The sequence below is a fragment of the Pocillopora damicornis genome, chromosome 11 (genome assembly GCF_964200805.1).
Source record: "Pocillopora damicornis chromosome 11, jaPocDami1.2, whole genome shotgun sequence".
Taxonomy (NCBI): domain Eukaryota; kingdom Metazoa; phylum Cnidaria; class Anthozoa; order Scleractinia; family Pocilloporidae; genus Pocillopora; species Pocillopora damicornis.
Genome location: NC_142680.1, coordinates 10,893,020 through 10,918,342, shown reverse-complemented (window position 1 = coordinate 10,918,342; position 25,323 = coordinate 10,893,020). Strand labels below are relative to the sequence as shown.

At 37.6% G+C, this 25,323-nt stretch overlaps 4 protein-coding genes across 7 annotated transcripts in view; 3 read left to right on the top strand and 1 right to left on the bottom strand.

Moving 5' to 3' along the window:
* LOC149037478 (fibroblast growth factor receptor 1-A-like) overlaps positions 1-5,030 on the top strand; it is an 83,661-nt gene extending 78,631 nt beyond the window's left edge. Inside the window, exons 14-22 of the mRNA XM_089187846.1 lie at positions 255-445; positions 873-989; positions 1,108-1,292; positions 1,641-1,760; positions 2,063-2,139; positions 2,240-2,280; positions 2,767-2,863; positions 3,204-3,300; positions 4,074-5,030. Of these exons, the coding sequence (XP_089043972.1) occupies positions 255-445; positions 873-989; positions 1,108-1,292; positions 1,641-1,760; positions 2,063-2,139; positions 2,240-2,280; positions 2,767-2,863; positions 3,204-3,300; positions 4,074-4,226 (1,078 nt within the window). The 3' untranslated portion in view covers positions 4,227-5,030. The remainder of the gene's footprint in view (positions 1-254; positions 446-872; positions 990-1,107; positions 1,293-1,640; positions 1,761-2,062; positions 2,140-2,239; positions 2,281-2,766; positions 2,864-3,203; positions 3,301-4,073) is intronic.
* Positions 5,031-9,823: 4,793 nt separating this feature from the next.
* LOC149037477 (intraflagellar transport protein 25 homolog) lies at positions 9,824-13,352 on the bottom strand. The gene is made up of 5 exons (XM_089187830.1): positions 13,175-13,352; positions 12,118-12,224; positions 10,686-10,754; positions 10,256-10,299; positions 9,824-10,018 (listed from the first exon to the last, which is right to left on the bottom strand). Exons 1-5 carry the CDS (start codon positions 13,264-13,266, stop codon positions 9,914-9,916), a joined length of 417 nt encoding a protein of 138 aa, XP_089043956.1. The 5' UTR covers positions 13,267-13,352; the 3' UTR covers positions 9,824-9,913.
* Positions 13,353-13,402: 50 nt separating this feature from the next.
* Positions 13,403-16,401, top strand: LOC149037476 (uncharacterized). The gene is made up of 2 exons (XM_089187783.1): positions 13,403-14,678; positions 15,247-16,401. Exons 1-2 carry the CDS (start codon positions 13,473-13,475, stop codon positions 15,652-15,654), a joined length of 1,614 nt encoding a protein of 537 aa, XP_089043909.1. The 5' UTR covers positions 13,403-13,472; the 3' UTR covers positions 15,655-16,401.
* On the top strand, positions 15,492-25,156 carry LOC149037475 (endoplasmic reticulum metallopeptidase 1-like). 4 transcript variants are annotated; one of them, XM_089187771.1, is made up of 10 exons: positions 15,492-16,537; positions 17,490-17,663; positions 18,066-18,389; positions 18,853-19,091; positions 20,154-20,585; positions 21,210-21,356; positions 22,171-22,364; positions 23,004-23,119; positions 23,231-23,400; positions 24,627-25,156. In XM_089187771.1, the coding sequence occupies exons 3-10, from the start codon at positions 18,068-18,070 to the stop codon at positions 24,801-24,803; spliced, it is 1,797 nt and encodes a 598-aa protein (XP_089043897.1). In that variant the 5' UTR covers positions 15,492-16,537; positions 17,490-17,663; positions 18,066-18,067; the 3' UTR covers positions 24,804-25,156. The 4 variants fall into 4 exon arrangements, with proteins under 4 accessions (XP_089043897.1, XP_089043895.1, XP_089043898.1 ...); XM_089187769.1 differs by having other exon boundaries at positions 20,130-20,585; XM_089187772.1 differs by having other exon boundaries at positions 16,173-16,219.
* The last annotated feature ends 167 nt before the right edge of the window (positions 25,157-25,323 follow it).

Sequence of the window (25,323 nt, the reverse complement as noted above, 5' to 3'; positions counted from 1 at the left end):
TCTTACTGTCATGTCAACCATTCCATTTGGAAAGTTAGCTTGAATGATAGTCTGTGTGAACGAGTTGCTCTACAATTGTAGTTTTTCTGCACAAGAAAATGTTGTTTTTTCATTTCTATATTGATTATCTTTCCATAAATTAAAGAAATCAGTCAGATAATTAAGAAACTCAAGAAAGTCTCCGTAACTTCTTTTCCTTGATCACTTATACTTTGATTTAGCAATAGAAATTGTGTGATTTTCATAATATTTAGTCCTGATCAAGGGGAGTCAGTTGAGATGGAGCTGTTGAATGTAGAAGTGGATGAATGGGAGATTGAAGTGAACCGTATCCTGCTTCAAGATGTCATTGGGCGAGGGGCATTTGGAGCAGTGTGGAGAGCTCTTCTTAGTTCTCCAAATGGGAGACCTGGAAATCGTACAGTTGCTGCTAAATGCTTTACACGTAAGATCCATTCAACTATCTCTCCTCAAAGCACGTGGGTGGGTACTTAGCGTTTCTTGCCAAGGGTACTTTGCACTTTCCAGTAATCATTTATCTCAGGTTGACCAAGGCGCTCTAAGAGATTCGTGCAAAGTTATTTTTTATAACAAACGCAACAATTAAACAATAGAGGCATCAATAGCAATAAAAAATTTGAAGATGGCAGGCATGTGCCACAATCGTGAGGCAAAGAAAATATGAATTCCTCGAAAGAATTCGCTCGCCGACCGGTTCCATTTTTGCAGTTATGAGCTTCGACAACTGGGTTTCAAAGACCTCCTAAGATGTGAGGTCTAAATCCTCACCCGAAATTTCGCTTCTTAAGCACGAGAAAATTCGTCAATAAGGATTTTTTCCCCGGTTATAAAGTATTTCCTTTTTATTGTAGCCACCGCAGGGGAGGAAGGAAGAAAATGTTTGATGAGAGAGATCGAGCTGGGAAAAATTATCGGTGACAGCAATCAGCCAAACATAGTGAAGTTCATTGGCTGCGTCACTAGACAAGGTACCTAAGGCGTCATTATTATTATATGCAATAATATTTCAACTGAGTATGAGATTGTTAGCTTGTTTGTTTGTTTGTTTGTTTTTACTGATTCGTTCCTTCTTTTCGTTATTTTAAGTTCATCCGATCCTTATCATGGAACATTTGCCATGTGGCGACCTGCTTGGTTACATGAGAAAATGCCGAGGAATCAATGATCGGTATTATCTTGGAGAAGGAAGGCCTCAAGTTTTGAACAACTATGACCTTGTGCTCTTTGCCAAACAAATCGCCGCCGGTATGGTATTCCTTGGATCAAGGGGGGTAAGTAACTAAAATGCGTCTACATTCAATTTTACCGCAGAAATATATGTAAGGGATTGTTACACCTTTTGAGTTGCTTGAATATAGATATATCTAAATTATATGAATCTTTTCGGAAGCAGGTTTCATATTCTCAATATTTCTCAAGAGTTCCTTTGGTATTGTCAGTGGGTCACCTAATGTCGCAGTCATTCTGGTATATGTTTGGTCTGTAATGAACACCCTAGGAACAATAGTTCTTACAATCCATGCAAACGTCTGTATAATCTTCCCTCTGATCATGGTAGGTCTCACAAAAGATATGCATTTGGTAGCAAGTTTACATTTTGGATCTTTGTCTTTGGGTAGATAATCCATCGTGACCTGGCGGCTCGAAACGTCCTCCTTGATAACAACTATGTGTGCAAAGTGACCGACTTTGGCATGGCATATCAAAGCTTCAAATACGGTCATGGAAATGCCAAAAAGGTAGAAGATCGTCTTTGCTTTAATTTTTTTGCGGTGGCACTTGTAAACAGATTCCTAAGGTTAGGTCTGAGTCTGCCTAAAATTCACCTTAACTGCCAACTGAGGATAGCTCCACGTTCTGCCATGCCACAGAATACAATTGAGTTAGTTGACTTTATCATTTAAATTTATGACATTTGCTAAATTTTGACACTCCATAAAAGTCTCGGAAGAGGTACACCAGCCACCTCACGTTTACGTGCATGTCCTTTGTTAACTCGCTAGTATTAAAACCCTTATTTTTAAACAAACTGTCGTTGCAGGGCTGTTTGCCAATCAAATGGACTGCACCAGAGATTTTGTTGGGAAATTTCGCTGGACTTTCCACCTTGAGTGACGTGTATGTATATTTTTGCACTGAGCTGGCCCTCTCTTTAGTTTTTGTCTTTACATGCTCACTTAGAGAATATCTCGGCAACACTTTTTCGAAATTTTTTCAGGTGGTCTTACGGAATCGTCCTGTATGAGATAGTTACCCTTGGTAAGTCAAACTATGTTCAACAAAAAATATTTATACTTCCCGTCCGTCTATGTCTGGAAATGTTGTAGGTATCGTTTTTGGAACTCGTTAGTAATGTCAATGCCTTTAGGACCCAATTGGCAGACGTTAGTTTGATGAGCTGTGGCAGAAAAACTTGTTGTGCCAAAGTTTACCTCAATGATGAATTTTGCTCCGCTTGTCGAAGTTTCATTCTCTGTAACTGACAACCGTTGTTTCAGGACTTTCCTTGCCATGGCTATCACCCAAGACGATTGGCATTTTGTGTTCGACTTTAAATGACGAAAAACCTTTCAAATTACTTGGCAGAAAAGTGGTAATCAATTACATAAAACATCAGGCTAGGAAACATCAAGTTTCGAATGCTGCTGTCAAGCACTAGAAGTGGATCTCTCTGATTTAAATCTCAACATTTTTAAACGAAATATTCGGGTGTATCACGGCCACAATTTGTTTATTTCTTCGCAGGAGGAATTCCATATGAGGGATGGACAGAAGGGAATGTGGTTGCACGAGTCACGCATGGATACAAACTTCCAAAGCCCGATCATGTTGATGATAAACTGTGAGTCTTGACTTTCAAGTTGCCATGTTCCATTTTAAATCGCCCAATCCCCCTAACCCCGATGAAAAACACATTCTCTCGTCTAATCTGATTTCTTCTTTCGTTACTGAGCTCTGCTAAATGAAACAAATTTAACAGTGGTCACCAGTTTGTTCAGCTAAAAGTTGTCTTTTCACTCAAGAATTTTGAAAAGATGAATTTGCAGCTATTACAGCCAGACATTTCTCATCATTTTAGCCATTATTTGCCCAGGGCTCTCTTAAGATTTCTGTAATGGTTGATTTTTATCACATATTATATAAACCACAGTCCAGTATTGACCATCATTCCTTTGTTCCAGGTATGCTATAATGAAAAGGTGCTGGAATTTTGACCCCGACTTTCGTCCTCCCTTTGAAAACCTTCGAAGAAGAATGGATACCTACCTTCGTGAAGAGGTTTGTAGCACGATTTGAACAAGTCCTTGACGTTCTTGTAGGCCTCTAAGATTATTTATTCCTCCAAAATTACTTCATAGACCACTACTCTTTCAAAGTTGGTTTCAGCAGATTAATGGAAGTGATTTAGGATTGTATTGGTTTCTTCTAACTACGGCTGCGGCCGCTTTCGGGAATTTCAGTGCCTTGAGATTTCATTTTGACGGCTCCTGCCTGTAGTTACGTTTCTTACTATTTGCCCCAGCTTATCGATGTTTTTTAAGCTTTAAAACATTTAAACATAAAACGCGTCCCATGTCCCATGCCTACGAACCCATCTATCACCATTCCTTCTGCCCTTCCCGCTGCTTAGCTTCCCAACTGCCTGAGCATCTACATTTATAATAAAGGTTGATGGGAAAGCAATTTTGTATTTTCAACTGTGTTGATAACGTAACTTGGCCACCTTTAAGATTTTAAAAGCTGACGTTTCGAGCGTTTGCCCTTCATCAGCGCAAATAGCAAAGTTCTAACGCTCGAAACGTCAGCTTTTAGACTCTTTACGGTGGCCAATACGTCACGTTATCAACTCAGTTGAAAATACCAAATTACTCATCTACATTCATAACTTCCTACCTACCAACCAACCTGCCTAAGAAAACGCATTACTCTGTGCCTTTAAAGCGAGGATCATTTCTGTGCTTTGAAGTAGTCATTAAAAGTTTCTTCTTGACTTGAAGTTAGAGAACATTGTGACGATCATGAAAATCCTCTTTTATTGCTTTCCCCTTTAGACATATCTGCACCTGCTCGACATGGGATCTTATGACACGACCAAATACTCCAAGGTTGAAGATCTCGGAGGTGAAGATGCCGAACCAAGTGCACGACCTCTAGGGAACGCCGCGGCAAAGAGATTAGGAAAGTGGGCCAGCGACCGTCGTTAGACAGTGTCATTTTGAATATTGCTTAGGAACCAAGCACTCTGTAGTGCATAAAGTATTAGAAGAAAATATGTACTGGTGATAACGGTGATAATTTAAGGGCCTTATTGTGTTATAATAAATCAAAGCTGTTTCCTCGATGAGGCACCTTTAAGTCAGTTTTTTCTTAAGTCGCAATTGATAAATAACTCGATTTAGCTGGTAAAGTCCGGATATTTAAAAAAGGAGGTTATTGGTGAAACAAGACGACTAGTTGTTAGCAATCATGTTATTGAAGTGTCCCCTGCTGGTGATATAGTCCTGGTAAGATATTTAGTAGTTAAGTGTTGATTTAGTCATGGATCTTTCAGTAGCGTGTCCTTTATCGACGAGACTGGTGACATGTCTTGTAATATGGTGTTACATGGGTCGTAAATTGCTTAAATTTTGTGTCATTGGTATCAGAAAACAAAAAAAAGGGCATCGCTATCGGTTTGTTTACTCTAACCTTCTTGCTGTTATTGTTAAATGCTTTTTCATAAACGGAGAAAACCGTCTCAATAGAGTGATTCTAAAATCAAATTAATCAAGTTATTATTGCAATATTTTCGACTTGTACAAGAAACAGAGAGCGCTATTCAGAGGGGTTGTGGCTGATAGATAGACCTTTGCTATGATGAAATGAACCGCTTACTTCAAAGTGGAAATGTCGCTACAGCAAGGATGAGCGTTTATTTCTGTACATTATCGAAACACACTAAGCTGTATTTAAACTTTTGAAAAACACTCTATTTGATATCTGCAATAAAAGAGTAGAGGCGTACCTTATGGCGTTATTCACAATGTCATATCACTATTTAAGCTGCTCTAGATATACACAGAGAAAGAAAAACACCTAATCTTGTATCTCATATACAACGTAATTTTCTTTTAAAGGACATATTTGAACAGTTCGTTCGTAGTTTTTTTCTAATTAGCTCCGAGTTCATTTTACGGGTTTGTTGATGTTTATTGCCTCGTGCAGCTCACGCTTGGACGTAATACCCATATTTAATATGGAAGATAATTTAGTGTTAACATCTGGGTTGAAAACGTAAATTAGCCACCCAGTTGTTAACACTAAATTACCTGCTATACTCTCCCACCGACGCAGCATCACAGTTTCTTTAGAAACTTACCCCTTTATTTAATATGGAAGACTTCGAGAGGTAATCGATACCAGTGTCGCAGTGTGTATCATAGACATCCTTCGGAGGTTGGTATCCCGATTTCCCTCCACCCGTCCCTTCACGCTGTTCTTGACAAGAAAAAGGGTAATCAGCAAATTATTCTCATGTAGGTCTGGTGTCCTAGCGGATTTGGACCCCCCCCCCCCCTCCCGTCCAAATCTGCTGACAGATTTGGACCCCCAACAAAACCGAGTGAAAACATCATCCTTAACACTCTAGTAGAAATAGATAATACTTTACGTTCCAGTGCGTACTAAAGTATGTTTTTAATTGAAAATATTCGTATCCCCAATGCATACGAACTGAAAGCTGGAAATGACCCTTTTGACCAAGGAAAAATGCGCAAGCATTTAGTTTAATGTTTCGAGAAAGGTCGTTTTTGAACCTTTTCCGCGATAGTCCAACACCGCTAAATTTAATAAGAGACAAAATTGTGACACTAATTTATTTTGTTATTGTTCAATGCCCGAGGGTTGGGACGACATGGTACAGTGCGAGTTGTGCGAGGAATGGTTGCACATAAGCTGCGAGGGACTTAAGACTGCCCCGGAGGGCGAGTGGCTCTGCATCGTCTGCAGACCGCCAGACTCTAGACGTCTTCGCAATTGTTAAGGATCGGATCCCTCAACAATTAATAATCGTGAAAATTAGAAAATAAGACTGAGTTAGATGTAATAGTCTCCACTTTTGTTAAGAAGTATACATTAATGTTGATTTGCATTTGAAAATAAGCTGAGAGCTCCAATAGTTCAGAATAGAAACATTTCTACTATCATAGGCTTTATGAACGACTTGTAATGGGTGTAGTTACTTCGCTCTTGTTCAGAAACTGTTTAATGTTATTTAATTAGAAAATCAGTGTAATTTTTGTGACTGGACACAACAGTCTCCACCATTGTTATGACGTTTCATATTAATGTTAATTCGCTTCAAAAGAAGCAAAGATTTATTGTAACAATTTCACTAGTTCGAATGCAGTAGTTTGTTCGCATCTAATTTTTGTGTATGCTGTACGACTCGCCATAATAAGTGCGGCAGAATTGGAACGAAATGGCTGTTTTTCTTTACCTTTATTGAGGAACGTTGTGTTGTAATTGAAAAGAACATCGACAAAAAGCTTGCAAATATAATTAGTTACCAAATATGATACAAACGATTCTTAAAAGGAAACTTTGGTCGGGGGTCCAAATCTGCGAGGGGGGGGGGGGGTCCAAATCCGCTGCAACACCGGCTCTCTTTGCGTCAATAGGTAATCTCAGTTCCATGCCAAACATGAGCACCTTGGGGAGTACCCTGTACTCATGCGTTGATACTCGCAATGCAAAGGGAACCTAAGGAAAGTGCTGGCCTCATTCTTTCTGCTCCTCTGCAATCTTGGCAATAACATCGGCAACCATACGGATAAGTAGTTCAGGGCTCAATCAAGTTGCGTAACCAACGGAAATTCCGAGACTAAAAATTTCGACTTTCGTCACGAAGCACTCGACGAGGATAACCAAAGCGGCATATAAAGCCGTCAGATTGCCCTCGGTCAAGGGATTGGCTCAATTCTGGTGCCACTTGTGTGACACGTTGTACAGTTCATCATTCGTACAAACTATACTGACCAGTAAAAGCGTCCCTAATCTTACGCACTGACAAGTGTCTGCACTCGTCATCTAGCTCCTTCAGCAGATCTCCCTTCAAATACTGTGAGACCCTCAACTGTAGGCTCACATGCACTGTTTTTTCATCAAACCATCGCCACTACAAAACTCTGTCCTGTGACTTCCTCATAGCCTCAGCGGCATATGCAATTCGGCGTTGCTCGTCCTTTTGCAATTAAGACAACACAGCAGCGACACAAGTTGTACTAGGGTCTGTTAATGGTATGAATGGAAGGTCAAATCTTGGGAATGCTAATACTGGACCTTCAAAGAGGACTTTTTTCAGAGTATCGTAAAAAGTTTTGACAATCAGTGGACCACGGAAATTACGTCCCTTCTTCTAAAGCTGGAAGAGGGTTTCAAGTGTAGCAAAATCTGGTATGAACTTTCTGCAGTAACATAACGTTCTCAGAAAAACATTCAGCTGGGAAACACGGCTCGGTGGTGTCCAGGACTTCACTACTGAAACCTTGTCGAGGTCTATGGACACTCCTTGTGCCGACTAGTTATGGCCAACAACGGGTATCTTTGGTGGCAGGATACAGCTTTTCACCCTCTCTGAAAGCGTCCTGGATATTTTCTGTTGAATTCATTGAGTTACGATCTCGGAATTTGGTAAGTGATTAGGAACACTAACTTTATATCGGTACTATCATTAACGCACATTTCGGAAAGTTTTGTGAACACATTATTAGTTTACAATTCGTGAACCATCTCTGTAATCTGCTTGGATACTTTCCTTTGAATTAATTGAGTTACACCCTCGGAATCTAATCAGTAATTAAGAATAATAAATCCGTATATGTAGCACAAGTGAAGCACATTTCAAACTTTCCATACGATTTTAGGAAACTACACTTGATTAAATGCTGATTCTCAATAAAATGGCCCGGCATAACTCGTTCATTATTTGATTACCTTGTAGCCCCAAAAACCCGGCTTATGACTCTGGAGGTACTGAATTGATGCATTTGATACACAAGGCACCCTTTATGGGGGAAGGTTAGAATAAAATTGCTTCGCTACCGTAGACTGTACCCGGTTTACAAATGTAATTGCACAAAAAATTTCTATTTTTTTCTATTTAAAAGGATAGAAATGTGGGTAATATGCTTCTGCTTTATTTAATTGTAATGTGGTTTCTCTTTATGTAACATGTATCCATTCCTGGAATTTCCTCTCTAACCCGCGCGCAAATAATCAAATTTTGTCATAATTTAAGTGTGAGAAGATAAGAAGTGTTGCAGATTTCTTTTTTCCAGATTGAGTTCAGGTGAGGAGACCAGTAAACTGACTGATGTCATATGCTTCTCCTGAATCTTTAATTTTATTGCCCAGGTTTTTTTACAAAGCCTCTTTTACATCTGTGTGCCAGCTAATGATTAAAATCGCAGTGAATAGGTATGCCATATTTCAGCAGTTTTTTTTTAATATTCCATCTTTAGTTTCTGGCATTTTCTATTTTAAAATGTGTAAATGGCATTGCTTTTTCATCTTTGAAAATAGGGACTACACATTTCCTTAACCAAAATCTGAATCATTTTCCGTCTTTTTCGTACATATGATTACTACATGTCTTAAAATGGGGATTTCATTATATTGTAATGATTAGAATACACTTATGCTTTCAAATGTAAAAAAAGCGTGATGATACTTGCTCTACCAACTGAGCTAATAAGCGAACTGGGAGCCGGTCACTGTGTTGGTTTCAAATAAACCCGTGAAGTAGTGAATAAACGGCTGTGGGTATACGAAAGTCATATATTTGAACTGCGCCGGCACTGCACCGGTATCGCAAAGGTCATGGGTTCAAATCTCGTACAGGCCTGAATTTTTTTCAGGCCTTCTTTTCACTACTGCTTAAGTAATGTTCATTACTGCGAAGATCGCTTTCGTATCCACGTCTTTATCCACAGTTCAAATATATGACTTTCATATACTCACAGCCGCTTAAAAAGATTGTTTGGTATGGCCGTTGTTCGTTGTTAATCTTTGTAGCCAAAAAGCTACTGAAGGCACTGAACTTCAATCTTTATGTACACAAGGCACCCTCAGGGTGGAAGACTAAGGTATTCTTGGACAACAATTTTGAAACTCCTTTTTTCTTCTTTTTCTCCGCTCACGTTGCGTGTATTCGATGTTCCGACACGTACGTCGTTTTAGTCCGCTCTTTAGTCTTGCGTTGAATTGAAACAGAGTTCACATTACTTTTGGTTGTTATTTGATAACAATAAAACTGTCCATCCTTTTCCTTAAACAAAGTTGCGTTTCCATCCCAATAAATCCACCATTACTATTTAAATGTGCATAGAAGTTTTAATCTATAGCAAATTGTAGGTGACAAATTTTCTTTTTAAAATGAAATTTTTTACGAATGCCGCCAAAAAAGGTTGGAATCAAATTAATTTATTCCTCCCGGCCCTCCAGCGCGGTGCTTTGAGAACGAGGAAATTTTTGTTCTTTGAGCACTTCGTGGGGTGTTTTTTTTGTAGAACGAGGAATACTCTTGGTGATTGTGCCCTTCGCGCGGAGCTTTTAGAACGAGGAATGCACTTCGCGCGGTGCTTTTAGAACGACGAATAGACTTGCTGTTACATTCCTGGTAGAGTGCGGAACTTTTAAGCAACTCCTTTAATAACCAGAAAATAACTGACTTTCAGAGTTTGGCCCATTGCTGCGGGACTGTTAATAGTCTATTTCCCATTACATTACACCCATATAGAACTGTAACCAGAAGTCAACACCCTTCTGCTAAGAGATAACTATAATTATTTGCTTCATTCATGTACATGTATTTACTTCTATTCACAACTTGTCTGAATGTGGAGACTGAAGTTCAGTGCACAGCTGTGCCATCAACACTGACATTATGAATGGAAACAAAATGATCAAATCCACTTTTGATAAGAAATCTCAGATGACATGCTGATGTAACAGGAATCTACAAAGGAAAAAACATACAAATAATATCAAAATGTAAGAGCCCTACATTCATAATTAGGACTGAATATTTGTATTTTTATACACTGATCAATTCTAAGTTTCAACAACTCTCCCCCCCTGAAAGTGCATGTCTTTCCATCAGAACACACACATGGTTCAGAATGCCCGATACATATATTTTAGAGCTGAAATACCATTGAAGCAGGATTCAATTTGCTGAATTCTAAATACTTACCTTGATCTCATCTCTCTGCATCTGACCCTCTAAATGTTCATACTCTGTCACAGATAACAATTACACATTATTAATAAATTGCATGTATGTTTCATTGAATTTGTCAGTCTTAAATTCTACAGTCAACCAAACTCTGCAATCAGTCAGGCCTGGGCCATGTCAATGTGCATTGTACTGTACTGTCGGTGATCAAAATCAGAGGATTATTTGACTGAATGTCCTTGCTTAAACTTGTTTTAATTATTTTGTTATCATGTTCATCATTTTTTCCTAATTAAATTTTCAAAGTAAAGTCAGGCTATCAATTGTATCATAAATGGTAGCCTTACTTTACATTGTGAGACAAATGCTTTAAAAAAAAACCATTTACCTCTAATTAACCAGGATGAACAACAACATTTTCTATAACATATCAATGGCTTCTTTTTACCTTTGTCCACAAGAGGTTCAAAGTCTACTGGTTCTGTTTTTGTGCTTTTCTCAATGCAGAGGCTTTTAACTGCAAATAAAAATTCATATATGCTACAAAACCTTGAAGCTCCTGGTCTCTAATGAGCTGGTAACCCACATGTACCTGACTCCTTACGAAGTCTTTTCTCAATTTTTTATATCACATTAAAAAAAAAAAATTACGTCTAATTTTTCACAATGTGGCACAAAAACAATGATGTAGCCCCTGTGATAAAACACAGGCATGCATAGCATGCAAGAGTTATTTTTTTGGCAGGGTGGGTTGAGATGGGACACTTTGCATACCTAATGTTTTCATTTTTGTGACAGGAAAAGAGCATAACTTTCAAAAGAACAAAAAAATATTGCATTACTTCACCATAAGAGAAAGAAAAAAACAATCTAATTTACCTGAACTCACACAGGTAGTTTTTGGTCTGTTGTTTCTATGGTATAATACTTCTAAGCAAAAATAGAATGCAGCAGTACCATGCTTATACTGTTGTCTCCTTAACACCCATTGTTTGATTTCGTCACACAATACGATCTATTCTTCATTGAAGAGAGAGCGCGTTGCATGGCAAGAGACCAAATAATGGTGAAAAGGGACTATGCTTTCTACTGTTCCACTACCAGAAAGAGTATCAAAATTATTTGTCTAAAGTTAGTTGCCGTAAAAATATCCTTCTATGTAATTTTACTGCAAAAAGCAAACCGAAACTCTGTTGGACAATGCTGTTACTATAAATAATGAAATGCAGGTTATTTACATGGAAATGACACAAGATTGAGCAAAGTCTAATGTGGCAAAATGGAATTTGATGGGTGGTACAATTCAAGCATGTGAAACATTGCCTACTGTTAATGTAGAGCAATGATTGGGCATGTTCTGATTAGATTTTGGACATTGTTTTCATGGTACGTGTTTGGCATGTGCATTGTAAGTAAAGGAGCAGAAAAGACACCTTTTAACTTTAAAAAATGATGCAAAAAGTTAAATGGAACCTTTCACATCACAAGAAGTCTTGACCTTTTGATGAGGATCTTATGAAGGCCACAAACCATTGCCCTTATCAAATGAGCCCAAAATATTTGATAAATGTCATTATTTGTGCACAGCCCCCTAATTCCATGACATCATTTGCAAAAAAAGCTATGATTGGTACAAGATATCAAAATGTTGTGATATGATTGGTGTAAGATATATACCCCAATGCAGCAATCTGATTGATGTGAGATACATTACATACCCTAATGCAGGGATCTGATTGGTACAAACAACATACCATTCCACTCGCTAACATAGATATATTTTGTTATGAAAAAAAAAAAACTCAAAAACCATTAAATTGATAATGCCCATGTTACATTACACTAAACACAATTTCAAGATCTTCCACCATCATCCTCACCATTTGAAGATAGGAATTTGATATTTCCAATGCTCATTAATGCACTAAAGGTGATGATGAATTCTTGAGGAAACATTCCAGTTGTTGGCCAGAAAGTATCAAGGCTTCTATGGAGCAAAATAAAAAGACAATTAGTTCTGTTTTGGCTGATCAGGATGCAGCCATAGGAGTCACAGATGGTAAAATTTGAGACTCGCAGATTACAAAGACCCTTGTTTGAAAATGCAAGAGCGTGACTACATATAATTTAAGCTGCTTCACATGACCTCTCACTTTGGCTGTAAGACTTCTAGATGGGAACTTGAGTTGATTCTAAACAAGCTTTTTAGCCATAAACAATTGACGGGTCATGATCTTAAAGGTATCATTCATCAACCTTTGCCTTAGAGTTTTCCATTTACTTATTACTGAAATGTACTATAAGAAAGTAAAACCCTGCTAGCTTTTCCCTGGATTTGACCCTAACTTTTTCTGTCATTGGTAAAATTTCCACACAGCCCCATACTGTTGTAAAACAAATCTGTTTTCCCAATGGCAGTGTATTGTTTTAGTCATTGTTTTCTCTATCCAAGAACTGAATGCATAATGTAGTATGGGGCTGTGCGGAAATTTTACCCTGTCATTAAATATCAGCTAACTTAAACCATTTTCTGTTTCCCTTTGGAGTTTGAGTTTGCAGGTTGCTAACGTAGTTTTCAACTTTTGTGTGACATTACCAAGTACAGATAAAAGCAAGCATCTGCAAATATTGCGTTACTCCTCATACCTTTCTTTCCTTAAATCTTGCTTTTTCAGAATAAACAGATCATACACATTCCAAGGGCCACGGGTTACCATGACAACTACTATCGTAAAAATGTTCACGATAGTACATGTAGAATGATTATGTCATGGTCTACCAGTTTAGCAATTCCAAAAAGTATAGCATTACTAGGTTTCAGATAAATCGGAAGTGGTCTTGAAATATCTTAATTGTCCTTATCAAAACCTCAATTAACTTTGCTTGTTGGAAATTTGGAATGTTTGGCAACATCTTCACCGAACGTAAAATACTTACCCATCAATGATATTTTCTGGTGGATGGTTTTCATCAAATGATGTAGCAAGGGCAATAGTTGCTCCAGCACTACTTAAAGCCACGTCAAACATGTTTTTAGTGCTATTTTCTGAGGAGGAAAACCCTCTATCTCGCAAGTGAGAGGTTCAAAACATTTCAAAATGAATTGCCCTGGAGAATACTGGGCCGAGCTCAATGCTGAATATGCGCAGCTTGGTTTTAATTGCTGACAAGTAGCATACTCATGTTCAAGATGGCGGACGTTCTATGCAGAAATTGTTGCTGGCATTGATAAGAAATGTTTCCACTAAATACGAAACAATTTTCTGCTGCATTCCTGGATGTAAAGCGTAATAGTCAAGTTTATAACGAGGAGGTCAGTTCAGTCGACAGAGATGCAACCAAGAAACTACTGAGGCCCTTCCATATTCCCCAAATCGGGCCTTCTTCTATTCCACAATGTCATCATCTTGGGACCATGATGTGGAATTTCATGTGGAATTGTGCGAGAAGAGAATGTTATCCACCCGCTCATCATTTGGAATCAAGAGAAGACTCACGAATGGAATCGCGAAGAGCACCTGAACAATCATGTTCTTCAGTTCTTCCGGAATTTGAATTACATCGCGTAACTTCAAAACGTAAAGCGCGAGAAGCAAACGAGCGACAGAGTGCGGAAAATATTGAACTTTCAAGACTAATTAAAACACAATCTTTAAAAAAGACCTCTTCTACAAGAATTACTGATTCTTCTCGAAACAATGTTTCTTGTGTGGAAGCAGAACCACAAAACAGAGGTATCCTCCAGCAATCTAGCTGCGAAGAAGCAAATGTTTCCAATGAGACTTTTGTTAATAGCAAATCAAGTAAATCGATAGGAGCATCCTACTGGGATAGTGACATGAAATCTTCAGAGTCTGAACAATGTATTGTCTCAGATTATTTTGACAGAGGATCAAAGTTAAGTCCAACTTGCAATGTACTAAGTGAGTTGGAAACCAAGGCGAATGTTAATGGTATATATGGCAGAGAAAGTTTGCAAAGCGATTTGGTCTGTAATGGTGATTGGTGGCTAAACAGTGAAAATATTTCAAACCCCAATGATTCGACTGCACCTCTCATTCCTTGTGCATGTAGCATTGAGGAAAGTGATTTTGTTGGCAAAAAGAAATTTTTAGAGAGATTGCTTGAGACAGAGCTGCAAATAAAGCCTTTGACTCTGGTTAAGGATGGCATATATAGCCAAAGGCCAGTTTCAAATACTTTTACCCTAAATCTGAACTTGGAGACAGTGATGTCTGTTCTCTTCACTGATGAGGAACATTCAAAGAATGCTGAACACAGTGATATTGATCTATGTGGGAAGATTTCCATTTTGTATGGCATCCAGGATACAATAGTGTCAGTGGTTGCTAGTGAGGTGGTAGGAATGTATGATTATATTTCAGGAGCTGTGTATGGATTGAAGGGATGCTGTCATGATGAATCTGAATATCAGTTAAAGGTAATTTATTCAAGTAGCTAGAGAGTTAGTGGCTTTGATGACCAAACATAAATGAATTAGTTGTATCTTGAGACTCCTGCTTGTGTTGTTGAATGATTCTGCCTTCTACAAAAATGTGTCTATGCTTTAAAATTGACTCATAAAAATTTGGCAGATTTATCATGTAGTCTAAGCATTAGTAACTTTGTGTTTTGTCCAGTTCTAGGATGATTCGTCCTGCAATCTATTAGTTACCTTTTGTTCATAGTCAGTTCTCAATCAGGCTTTCCAACCAGTCCAGTTATAAAATTGTCGGGAACTTGTTGTCAAGGTTGTGGGGAAGTGCATGTAGTTTGTCTTTGTGTGTGGCTGTGGACGTTTCACAGTGGCATAGCTAAAGCCAGACATCTTTTGTCAGCTTGTCTTGCACTGTTTCCCAGTGGGCCCATGAAATTGGATGATATATCTCAGTAACTGTAGCTAAGTTGTTAACATATATTTATCAAAATTGCCATAATGTTAAAGCTAGAAATGCTGTAATTTCATAAAGTACTTTACTTCAGTGCTGAGAATTTGTTTATCTATGTAGGACAAGAAGTACCCCCTTTCATCAAGTGCAGTGAGTTTGGACCTTAAGGAATTCATAGTTCATTTTCAACAAAAACTGAGAATGTCATCTCACAGTGGTGACAATGACAATGTGTTAAAGGAGCACTCTCCTGTTGCCTGGTTAATGATCTCACCAGCTCTTGGAGTGACCCTTGACTTGCAAGTACAAGAGAAAGTCCTTGAATCTATAGAAACTTTGTCATCAGAGGAATTTGCTGAAGAGCAAGCATCTGACAGTTACAACAAAGGATGTTTTTCAAGCCAGTGGTACAATCTGTTGGTAGTTGTTGACCAATATCGTTGTTGTGAGAAAGATATTCCACTGATTGAGGTATTTGAGTTTTGCAGGAATGGTGAAATAAATGTAGTAAACTTTGACTTAACTTAAACGATTAGTTCATGTGAAACAAGCCTGACTGAAGAATGGAACAATTGAAGTATTGCTGGTAATGCTATGCTTTGATACATGTATGTCATCATGTAAAGTATTGATTATATTCATCCACAAGGTTTTGTTTTACAGTACATTGTATGAGCTCTCTCATGTAGCAAAAGTTTAACATTTGTTTGTAGCAACTCTCATATTTGTGCAAGATTTTCAACTGCTATAAAGAGGTTAAACTTCCTTCAGGAAGTGTTCAAAGATAAACTTTAACCTTTAACCCCTAAGAGTGATTTACTTCTAATTTCTCCAATTACAGTATCAACCTTGATTCAAATGTAAAGGTTATCAGAATGTAGGAAATAATCACCAATTTAAGTAGTTCCTGATTGTCAAACAAATTCTCCTTGTCAGTACCAAATGTAAGGGCAACAGTGTGGAGAATATTAATACTAGTTAGAATGTACAGGGTAAGGAACTCAAAATAAGAATTAAGCTTTTTTTAATTTTCCTCTGATTGGCCAATCAATTACCCAGTTGAAACATTTTGAAGTGAAGGAGGAAAAAAAAGGTGAGGTTACAGTTGCATTTATTAGTTACATAACAAGAAGTGCCATCTACTAAATTTATAGTAAGATCAACATTGTTAAGCACAGCTAAAGTAGACACCCCAAAGATCTCCATACATCCAATAGTTCCAGTTGCAACATTATGCCATTTTTTTTCGTATTAAAATATGCTGCTCTTATTGAGTATTGTTGTTTATCTCATAATGTACTCACTTCGAATATGAATGGCGATGTTTCAACTGCATGCTAGTAAATTTTATTACATAAACTGCGGTGTTATATAGGGATTTCCAGCCCTAAGAAAAGCCATAACAACACAGGTAAAAAAAATACGTTTTTTTTCACGAGTGTTTGATATCACTAATCAGCTGCTTACACGTCACTCGCCTTTTGCACCACTCAGTCATGTTGATGAATGAATGGCAAAGCCCTCACTGTTGTTTTTCGGAATTTCCTCAGATTATGGCTGCTAAAAAACTGAAAAATCCCTATTGCTTACAGACAGTAACGTTCAAACTTGCCTAGAAGGGGAAGAAAATCAAAATACGAAAGTGAAAAATGAAAGTTATGTATTCAGTGGCTTTGGTAATAATGGGAAAATGGTCACTAAGAGAGTGGCAGTGTAATGTGGCCTTACATGTTAAAGAATTATAAAATGTTTGCACGCATCATGGATTCTCATGGGCTTACATGTGAAGCCTTATCAACAGTACAATAAAGCGGCAAAATTTGGAAGAATGTAAAAATGACGCAACTATTTGCCTTGGTTTAGGGGCAAGTAGAAGAGTTAGGCTTAAAACTTTTCCTACTGACTGTCCTTTGACAAGGACATAACTTTAAAACTGCCATGTTAGCAGGATATGTTACAGTTGTAATAATATGTATTGAACAATCTAGATGAACTGTGTTCAAATGAACACTTAAAATTTATGACAGATTTCTATAATTCAGGAATGTTTGGAAGAGATATTTGAGCAATCTGTGGATATAAAAATGAAAACAAGTGTGAGCAGTGCATAAGCCATGCAAGGGCATGAGGCAAAAGCAAGAAAAAAAGGGGAAGCTAGGAAAGGGTAAAGCAAGGCATGGTGTGCCACTATGCCTAGAGATTCCAGAAAATTCACTTAATTATTTTCACAATGGTCCATAATACAGGTTGCCACAGCATTTCGTCAGACTTTCCTGACAATTTTTGTTTACCCACTTATACTCCTGTAATATCTTTATGTTATTATTTTGGTTGATTTTAGTTGATTTATCTTTTCAATCCAGGTGGAAGGGAAGTGTTATTTCAGGCAGGTCCTGAACATCCTTGGCTGATCAAGACATATTCAGAGGTAGCCCCACACCCCTGTGCACAAGCTCTGGGCCAAGATGTCTTTCAGAGTGGAATCATACCTAGTGACACTGATTTCAGGATTTTCAGGGACTTTGGCCAAGTACCAGGTATCTGAATTATGGACTGACACCTAGAGACTGATTGAATGACTGACTAAGTGAATAAATGACTTATTGACTGATTGTCTGAATGAATGAGTGAATAAACAACTTGATGACTGGCTTACTGAACAACTTACTGACCTACTGACTGAATTACTCTCTCACACTGACAGATTGACTGACTGATTGACTGACTGACTGACTGATTGTATGATTGACTGACTTACTGACTGACCGACTGAATGAATGAATGAAATGCTCCTTAACTGACTGAATGACTGGTTAGTATTTGATCAATTCATTATTCACTGATTACCTTATTGACTGATTGATTGTAATCTTAGTGAAAATCTCTTTTGCATTGAACCAATCTGGTTAGTAATTTACTAATAATTTTCTGATGTGTAGGAATGGACCTTGCCTATATTGCCAATGGTTATGTTTATCACACAAATTACGATACACCAGCTGCTGTTACTCCAGGCTCTATTCAGCGTGCTGGTGATAACATACTGGCTTTGGTCAAGAGCATAGTTAATTCACCATTTCTGGCTGACCCTGGAGAGTATCGTCATGGTTCCATGGTGTTTTTCGACTTCCTGGGAATTTTTGTGATACATTGCCCTGAAAGAATTGGTTTGGTGATAAATCTGACATCAGCTTTTGTGGCAGTTCTTTGTCTTATGAAAAAATTCCTTCATTTTCCAGCAAAGAGAACCATCTCTGAGGAGGGTAAGGCATGATCTACAAGTAGAAATCTATTATTAACATTCTACATTTTCTAAATTATGTACAATGAGCTATGAAAGCATAGGCCTTAGAGCTGACCTGAGTACATCTTCTTTTCCATATGTGAATTAATCAAAGTTTTGTAGTCTTAAAAAAAAAATAAAAGCTACACAAAATAAACAAGGTAACAATGGGTGTCTTTTTTATCAACTCTTTTAGAGCATTTCATAAAATATGATTAGGTCATTTTTGGGACTGGTAAGCTTTTATATTCTGTTCATTGTTTCCATGCATGTTGATAAAATTGTCAACATTTTCAATTTTCTGTTAAGCCAGTTTCCTACTGTGATAGGGAAAATGGCATAGACGAGGGGTGTCATACAATTTTTACAATATTGTGGATCTTAAAGTACACTGCAATTGAAAGCTGTCCTTAACACTCTTTTTAACTGTTTTTTTTCATCAGGCAAAGTATTAAGACTTTCATCTGGTATAGGAGACCTTATCATCTCTCTGTTCATCCTATTACTCTCATGGATAGTTGGAACATCATTTTCTGTGGCTGTAGGTGTCCTTCTGACATACTCAGGTCACTCACTAACTTGGTACTGCCAACCCTACCTACTCTTGGCATTATACACAGCACCATCTCTACTGGGCATTGGTTTGGTTCATTTTCTCATTAAGAAGTCTATTGTGGCAAAGGTAGACACAATTTAGTTGTCAATTTAGTGACAAGCAAAGAAAATTTGACAATTTCCTTTCTTCTTATGACCATTATATTTGATCTGGGGGGTGACAGTCACGGACTTCAAGACAAGCTGTTGACCGCCAGAGTTTCACCACATACTTGATAACATGTCCCTGGTTACTCTGGTCAAAATAATTACCTTTTGGCCTTTTAATCAACTTTCCCCACTCACATACTTTTGCTGCATCTGATGCCTACTTCAAAACATTTTGAAACACCTGGACAGCATGGGGAGAAATGAGATGCTAGTCTCCCTAAGGGGTTAATGGGTCAACAGAAAAGTTAATATTGTTTTGCCTCCTTTTTGGTCTACATAATGTTATTGTGGTGAACTGATCATCTCAAGTCTTTGTTTGCACTCATTTGAATCTCATTATTTGTCTCCATTGAAAGTGAATTTTGGTTAAGGTTAAAGATTTATCAATGTCTTAATTTATTGGTTTGATTGTTCAACATATGAAAAGAATCAAGAAAAAAGAACAAAGAACAACATATGAAAAGAACAAAGAACCAAACTTTATATTTTCATTTTGAACTCTGCTTTCAGTTTCTTATGGCAGAATTTGTAGCACTGAGCTACGTAGTGTCCTCCTTTTCAGGCAGTAACTGGTAAAATTCATCACTAGTAGCACCTCTTGTTACTGCCTAAAATCACTTGATATTCTGGAAAATTCAACATTTTAAAGGATTGGTCTGAAAATTTAACATACCTGTTTTACTTAAAATAAGGGAGAACAGTGGCTATGCACACTTGTTATGCTTCCAGTGAAGCGGAACAGGTTAAAAGTCAAATCAAGCAAAAAAAAAACCAACAACAATGGGCCCTGTACAAGCATTTCCTACTAGTTTAAGTTTGGACTGCATCTTTTTTCATGTTGTGGGATACTTTGCCATACTGCATCTCAGCATCAGCTTCAAAAATCTTATAAATTTATTGAGGACTAGTCACAGATCCAAAAATGAAGATGGAAATTACATTTACCAAAAGATAGTGTTTTCAATGTTTTTTTCCTCAGGAAAAAGCTGTGTCAGAGAAGAGAGAAGACAACATTCCTCTCAAGGAAAGGATATCTAACCAACTTGTGAAGAAAGAAGTAGAAACATTTTATGCTGCTTTCCTTGTCTGGACAATAGTCATGTTGATAATGTCATATTATCGCCTGGCTTCAGCACATTTACCATTGCTCTTCATTATCTTTCCACTGGTTATACGAGTTGTTATATGGGACAATGTATTAACTGCAAAGATAAGTCATGAAAATGTTGGAGCGTTTTTGTTTATGTATCTCTTAGCTACACTAGTACCTGTTCAGTTCTGTATGTATTTGACATTTGCTATATTTGACGTCTTTATGCCTATTATGGGTCGAGCTGGAACACAAACACCCCCAGATGTCTTTATAAGTGTCCTGTCTGCCTTTGGAGTTGTGCTGTTGACTTCTTATATGGTGAGTGTGCTCAGTGAAATTCGATCAGTTTGCTGATTAAATACTGTTAAAATTCTGATAAGAAGATAATTAAGGGAAAGTTTGTACTTGAGCCAAGCAACCCCCCTGAATGGGATGCCAGTCCATCACAAGGATAACCCCCCCAGAATTTTATCAGGCTTCCCTGACAAACTTGGTTGGTACCTACTCTTACTTCTGGGTCCAATTGTTTGAAAGGTGATTAGTGCTAACATACAGTGTAGGTTTACATTTTATTCTTGGTTTCTTTATTCACTTGTTTAAAAGCCTTTTTTTTGGGATAATTTTCTCTATACTTTTTAGAGCATTCAACATCAAATTGTAGACAAAAAGAATTCTCCTGAATGATCTGAAATCAGATTTCACACTAACCCTGGGTTATCTTAACCCAGCTTTGAACAACTGAGCCCTGGATGGAGAGAGAGAGAGAAAGAGGGGCACTGAGAAAGTGGTATGTTTCTCGCTCAATAACACAACCCAATGACCTGGCCAGGTCTCAAAGCCAGACCTCCTATCAAGCCAGAGTTCAGCAAGCTAACCATTTGGCCAACACATCTCCCACAAAGTTCTAATATGCTTCTATTTAAATTTACCTTTTTTTTCTAGGTTAGCACTGTGTATGTTCTGGGAAACCTCAAGCTTCCAGCCATATTTCTTCTGTTTGTTAGCACTGTAGGAATGGTTATATCGCTCTCTGGACTGTCATTTCCTTACTCAGCCATCAACCAGTGCCCTAAAAGGGTGTTCTTTCAGGTAAGAAGAAATTCATTCAATCAATTCATTCAATCATTTTCCTGCAGGATTGTACCAACTGTTTCAGCTAATTGAACTATTTTAACTAGTTGAACCAATTCAGCTAGTTTAGCATTTTTTCTAGTGGAAGCAAATCAGCATGTTGACTATTTTAACAACTGAAACAAATCTAGCATATCTGTGCAATTTGTTTAGTTTAACCTACTCAGCTGATTTGACCACTTTTACCAGTTGAACCTATTCAGTTAATTTGTGTGTTTTGTCCAATTTAACTGTTTTAGCCAATTTTGGTGGTAACAAGACAATGTGAACAAACAAATAGTATGCTAGTCTCCAGATTGAAGTGAGCAGAATGAACAGACAAAAATTGTATTCAGATCAGAGGTTCTCATATAAAAAGTTTAACCCTTTACACCAGATCTCTTTGCATTTCCCATAGTACTGACAAGGAGAATTTGTTTGATAATCAAGAACTTCTCTAAGCAATGATCATTTCCTTTATTCTTACAATGACCTGAAACAACTTCAAACAAAGTTGAAGCCTTTTCTTTTGAAACATGTCTCAACTTCCCCAACCAGGATTTCCTGAAAATGCAGGTTGCAAAGCCCTGACGCCATGCATGCTTGCATTTTAATTGTTCAAGCTTTCAGCATAGATTATTACTTTTTGGAGGGTTCTAAATTCACACTGGAGTGCACATTTTCACAACCATTTATTAGACCATTAAATAGTGGGTATGTTCACACTACTGATGACACCAACCAAAAGATGTTTTTCAGTTAAACCTCTCATCAACATTTTTTCTACATCCAGCACACATCAAGAACATTTTACAATAATGCTGGTGAAGTGGTTCAACAAGATGCAGGTGCCTGGATCACTCCACTAGACTATCTTGGCATACAGCCATTCAGTGATATACCCATGTTTAAAAAGGCTTTGCCTGCACCTCAGGACGGATTTTATGGAGGTTTTCCTTATTACTTGCCATTGAGGCATCTCATGCGGTATGTGGTACTTGCTCATTCAATGTTCTTCGATTGGTCTCTGGTTATTCATTGCATGGCCAATTCACAGGAATTTCATCGAAGAAGAGTATGGAATAGAATACAAGCTGTCAGGCTTTGCTAACTTAATGCGTTAGACAAGTTGGGTAGAAAATACACAGCTTTGCTTTAACTCTGGAATGGGAGGGGTCAGTAGAAAATGGCAAAGAATTATTCTGGCAAATCATTAGCTCTGTGTGCTTAATTAATCAACTGGCTAAGAAATGGGGACCATGTGTTATCTATTAAGTGTTGATGTTCCTTTCATGCCATATGTGATTTATTTATTTTGCTCACCTATCCTTGAATGTTTAAGGAGCACTTTCATGGCTACTTGATAACAAAGCTACAATAAACAATAGGTACCCTGAGCCATCACACTTTTTTCTTTCACTGTTACTCCGACATCCTTATAGCATTTAGTTTGTGACATGTACTGGGTGATTTGTGATAATTGTTCCTTAGATCCCAATTATAGAAAAAGAATCCTGCATGAACCCAACTCTGAATTTATTTGATTACTATTCTGAACATTTAATATTACTGTTTAGTTTAATTTTATAACTCTGTCTAATTGTGAAGTATTGTATTTGCAATCAGAAAATCTTGGTATCTCCCTGGTCCTCCACCTCAAGTCAAAACATCTCCAATGGAAGTGAAATTGCTACATAGGAAGAAACAGGATCAAGTTTACTCATTTAAATTCTCAATATCAGGTCAAGTTTCTCTCTTTGAACCCTTTGACCCCTTGAAGTGACCAGCATCTAATTTCTCCTTACATGTCATGCATTCATATTTCACCAGTGTCTGACTTCTAACTGCCTTAGGTCCTGATCACATGGCTGTATATGTATCACCTGCTAGTGACGTAGATTTGCTGACCTCTTCCCTCGGTCCCCTTTTACCAATTCAAGATGGTGGAGACAGAGTTGTGTACTTTATTTACTATTCTCATGGTACTGATGTGGGGCCCTGGGAACTATCGCTTGAGCTTCTGGTGAGTTGGACAATTACAGTATTAATCATACTCATGATTAACAAATCAGACTCCTGCCTTGCGGTCGTCTGACTTTGTAAGCTTCTGAAATGTTCCAGAATATTTTGTATATATATATATATATATAAAGACTCACTTATGTGGTAGTTGGGGTAGTTGTTGTTGGAGCAACGACTGTATAGAAAGCTATACTGAGAGTGAGTTACTGCTGAAGATCACTTATTTCAAGGAACTGTAGAGACAGCAGTGAGATTGTGTCAGTGGTGAGCTAGGATTTAGACTGTGGTGGACTTAATTAAGTTTATTAATGATAAGTATTTTACTGCTTTGAGGAGTTGCTCCTTCTCAAGAACGTCACTTGCTGTTTAATAAAATATTAAGCTTGTAGGATTGTAGTGTTTTCTGTCAGTTAGATTATACAATAACAAAATAAACTACCGGTATTAGTATCTGGTGTTTGAAAATTGATAACCTTAGTCTGTAAGCAGGTCCTTATTATAGGTGCTTTGGCACAAGTGTTTCTTCACCTGCAGGAAAATATGAGGCCTTGAGTAACACAGCACCACAGTTTTGTAGAAATGTACACCCTTTAAAAAGTGCAAGACTTCATTTTGTCATTATAGAAATGAAGAATGCTTCATATTGTTGTTACAAAAACAAACAATGCTTTTAGGGTCATTACTCAAACATATTTCAGTTCTGACTAAATGATTGCTTTCTGTGTACTAGTCAAAGTCTCCATGGTTTTGGTGGAAATGAACACTGCATAAGTGATAAAGATTTCTCAAATTCACAAAACGTTTGTGAGGTCAAAACAAGTTCATATCAAATGAACAATGCTTCATTTTGTTGTCATCACTAGAACACATTTCTTTTCTGATCATCATCTCCATGGTATTATTAGGAACAAACAGCGCTTTATTGATAAAGATTTCTCAACTTCATTACCCATTTAGAGTCTGTCAGTTAGATCTTTTCAGTATTTGTTTCCTCGTGAGACATGACTCAGGATTTCTGGCAACAAGACTAAAAGTTTCAGGCAACTTGACTCTGGTTTTGAGCAACATGACTTTTGGGTGACTTGACTTGAGCCCTGGTGAACCCCCTCCCTGACCTGTCTCAAGTATTCCTTGGGCAGAGAAACGTGGGTCCTGCAGTGCTGATAGCAAGCACTTGCTCTCAGGCTAATATATCCCAAGATTCTTTTAATTTAAATATCATTTCAGCCAAAAAGACACCTCCCGGCCAAGAGCAATTTGTTGGACTTTGCTGTGGCAGCTCATTATATTCACGGTAAAGAGTCATCTTCACCTTTCCTCAAAGAAGTCATTCAAGCTATTCCAGACTGGATTTTTGCTAATGATTGGGTGGACACATACAAGAGCTGGTCTTACACTACATAATTCCCTGTATTGCAAGAATGCATCAGTCCAAGACCTTCTAAACACTACTATGAAATACTGAAAAACAAAAATTTCAAGCCAGGAATTTGAAGAATTGCACCAGTTTGAAACAGTTCACAGGTTGAAAATTATCATGAAGATTTTTACATTTTAGGGTGGATGACCTCAAAATTATTTATCAGGATTATAAGAAAATTTGACAGGAAAAAAATGGATGTGAAATAACACATCATCAGAAGAAGTCAGGCTGGTCATACATGAATCCAAAAAATTTTTAAAATCACCTTAATTAATTTATAACGATTTTATCTGGAAATTAAGTTCCAAATAAAACTAAGGAATCAAGAAACAAAGTAAAGGATTGTTTGGTAGCCTGTAGTCTGTCAGCAGACCCTCAGTATAATGATCCCCTTTAATGCCAAAGAGTACCGTAGGGCATATTGAGGGCATAAAAGCAAAGCCCCCTCAATATGACACTTGATATACCACCCTTCAACTTTTTGTCTTTTTGTCTTTTTAT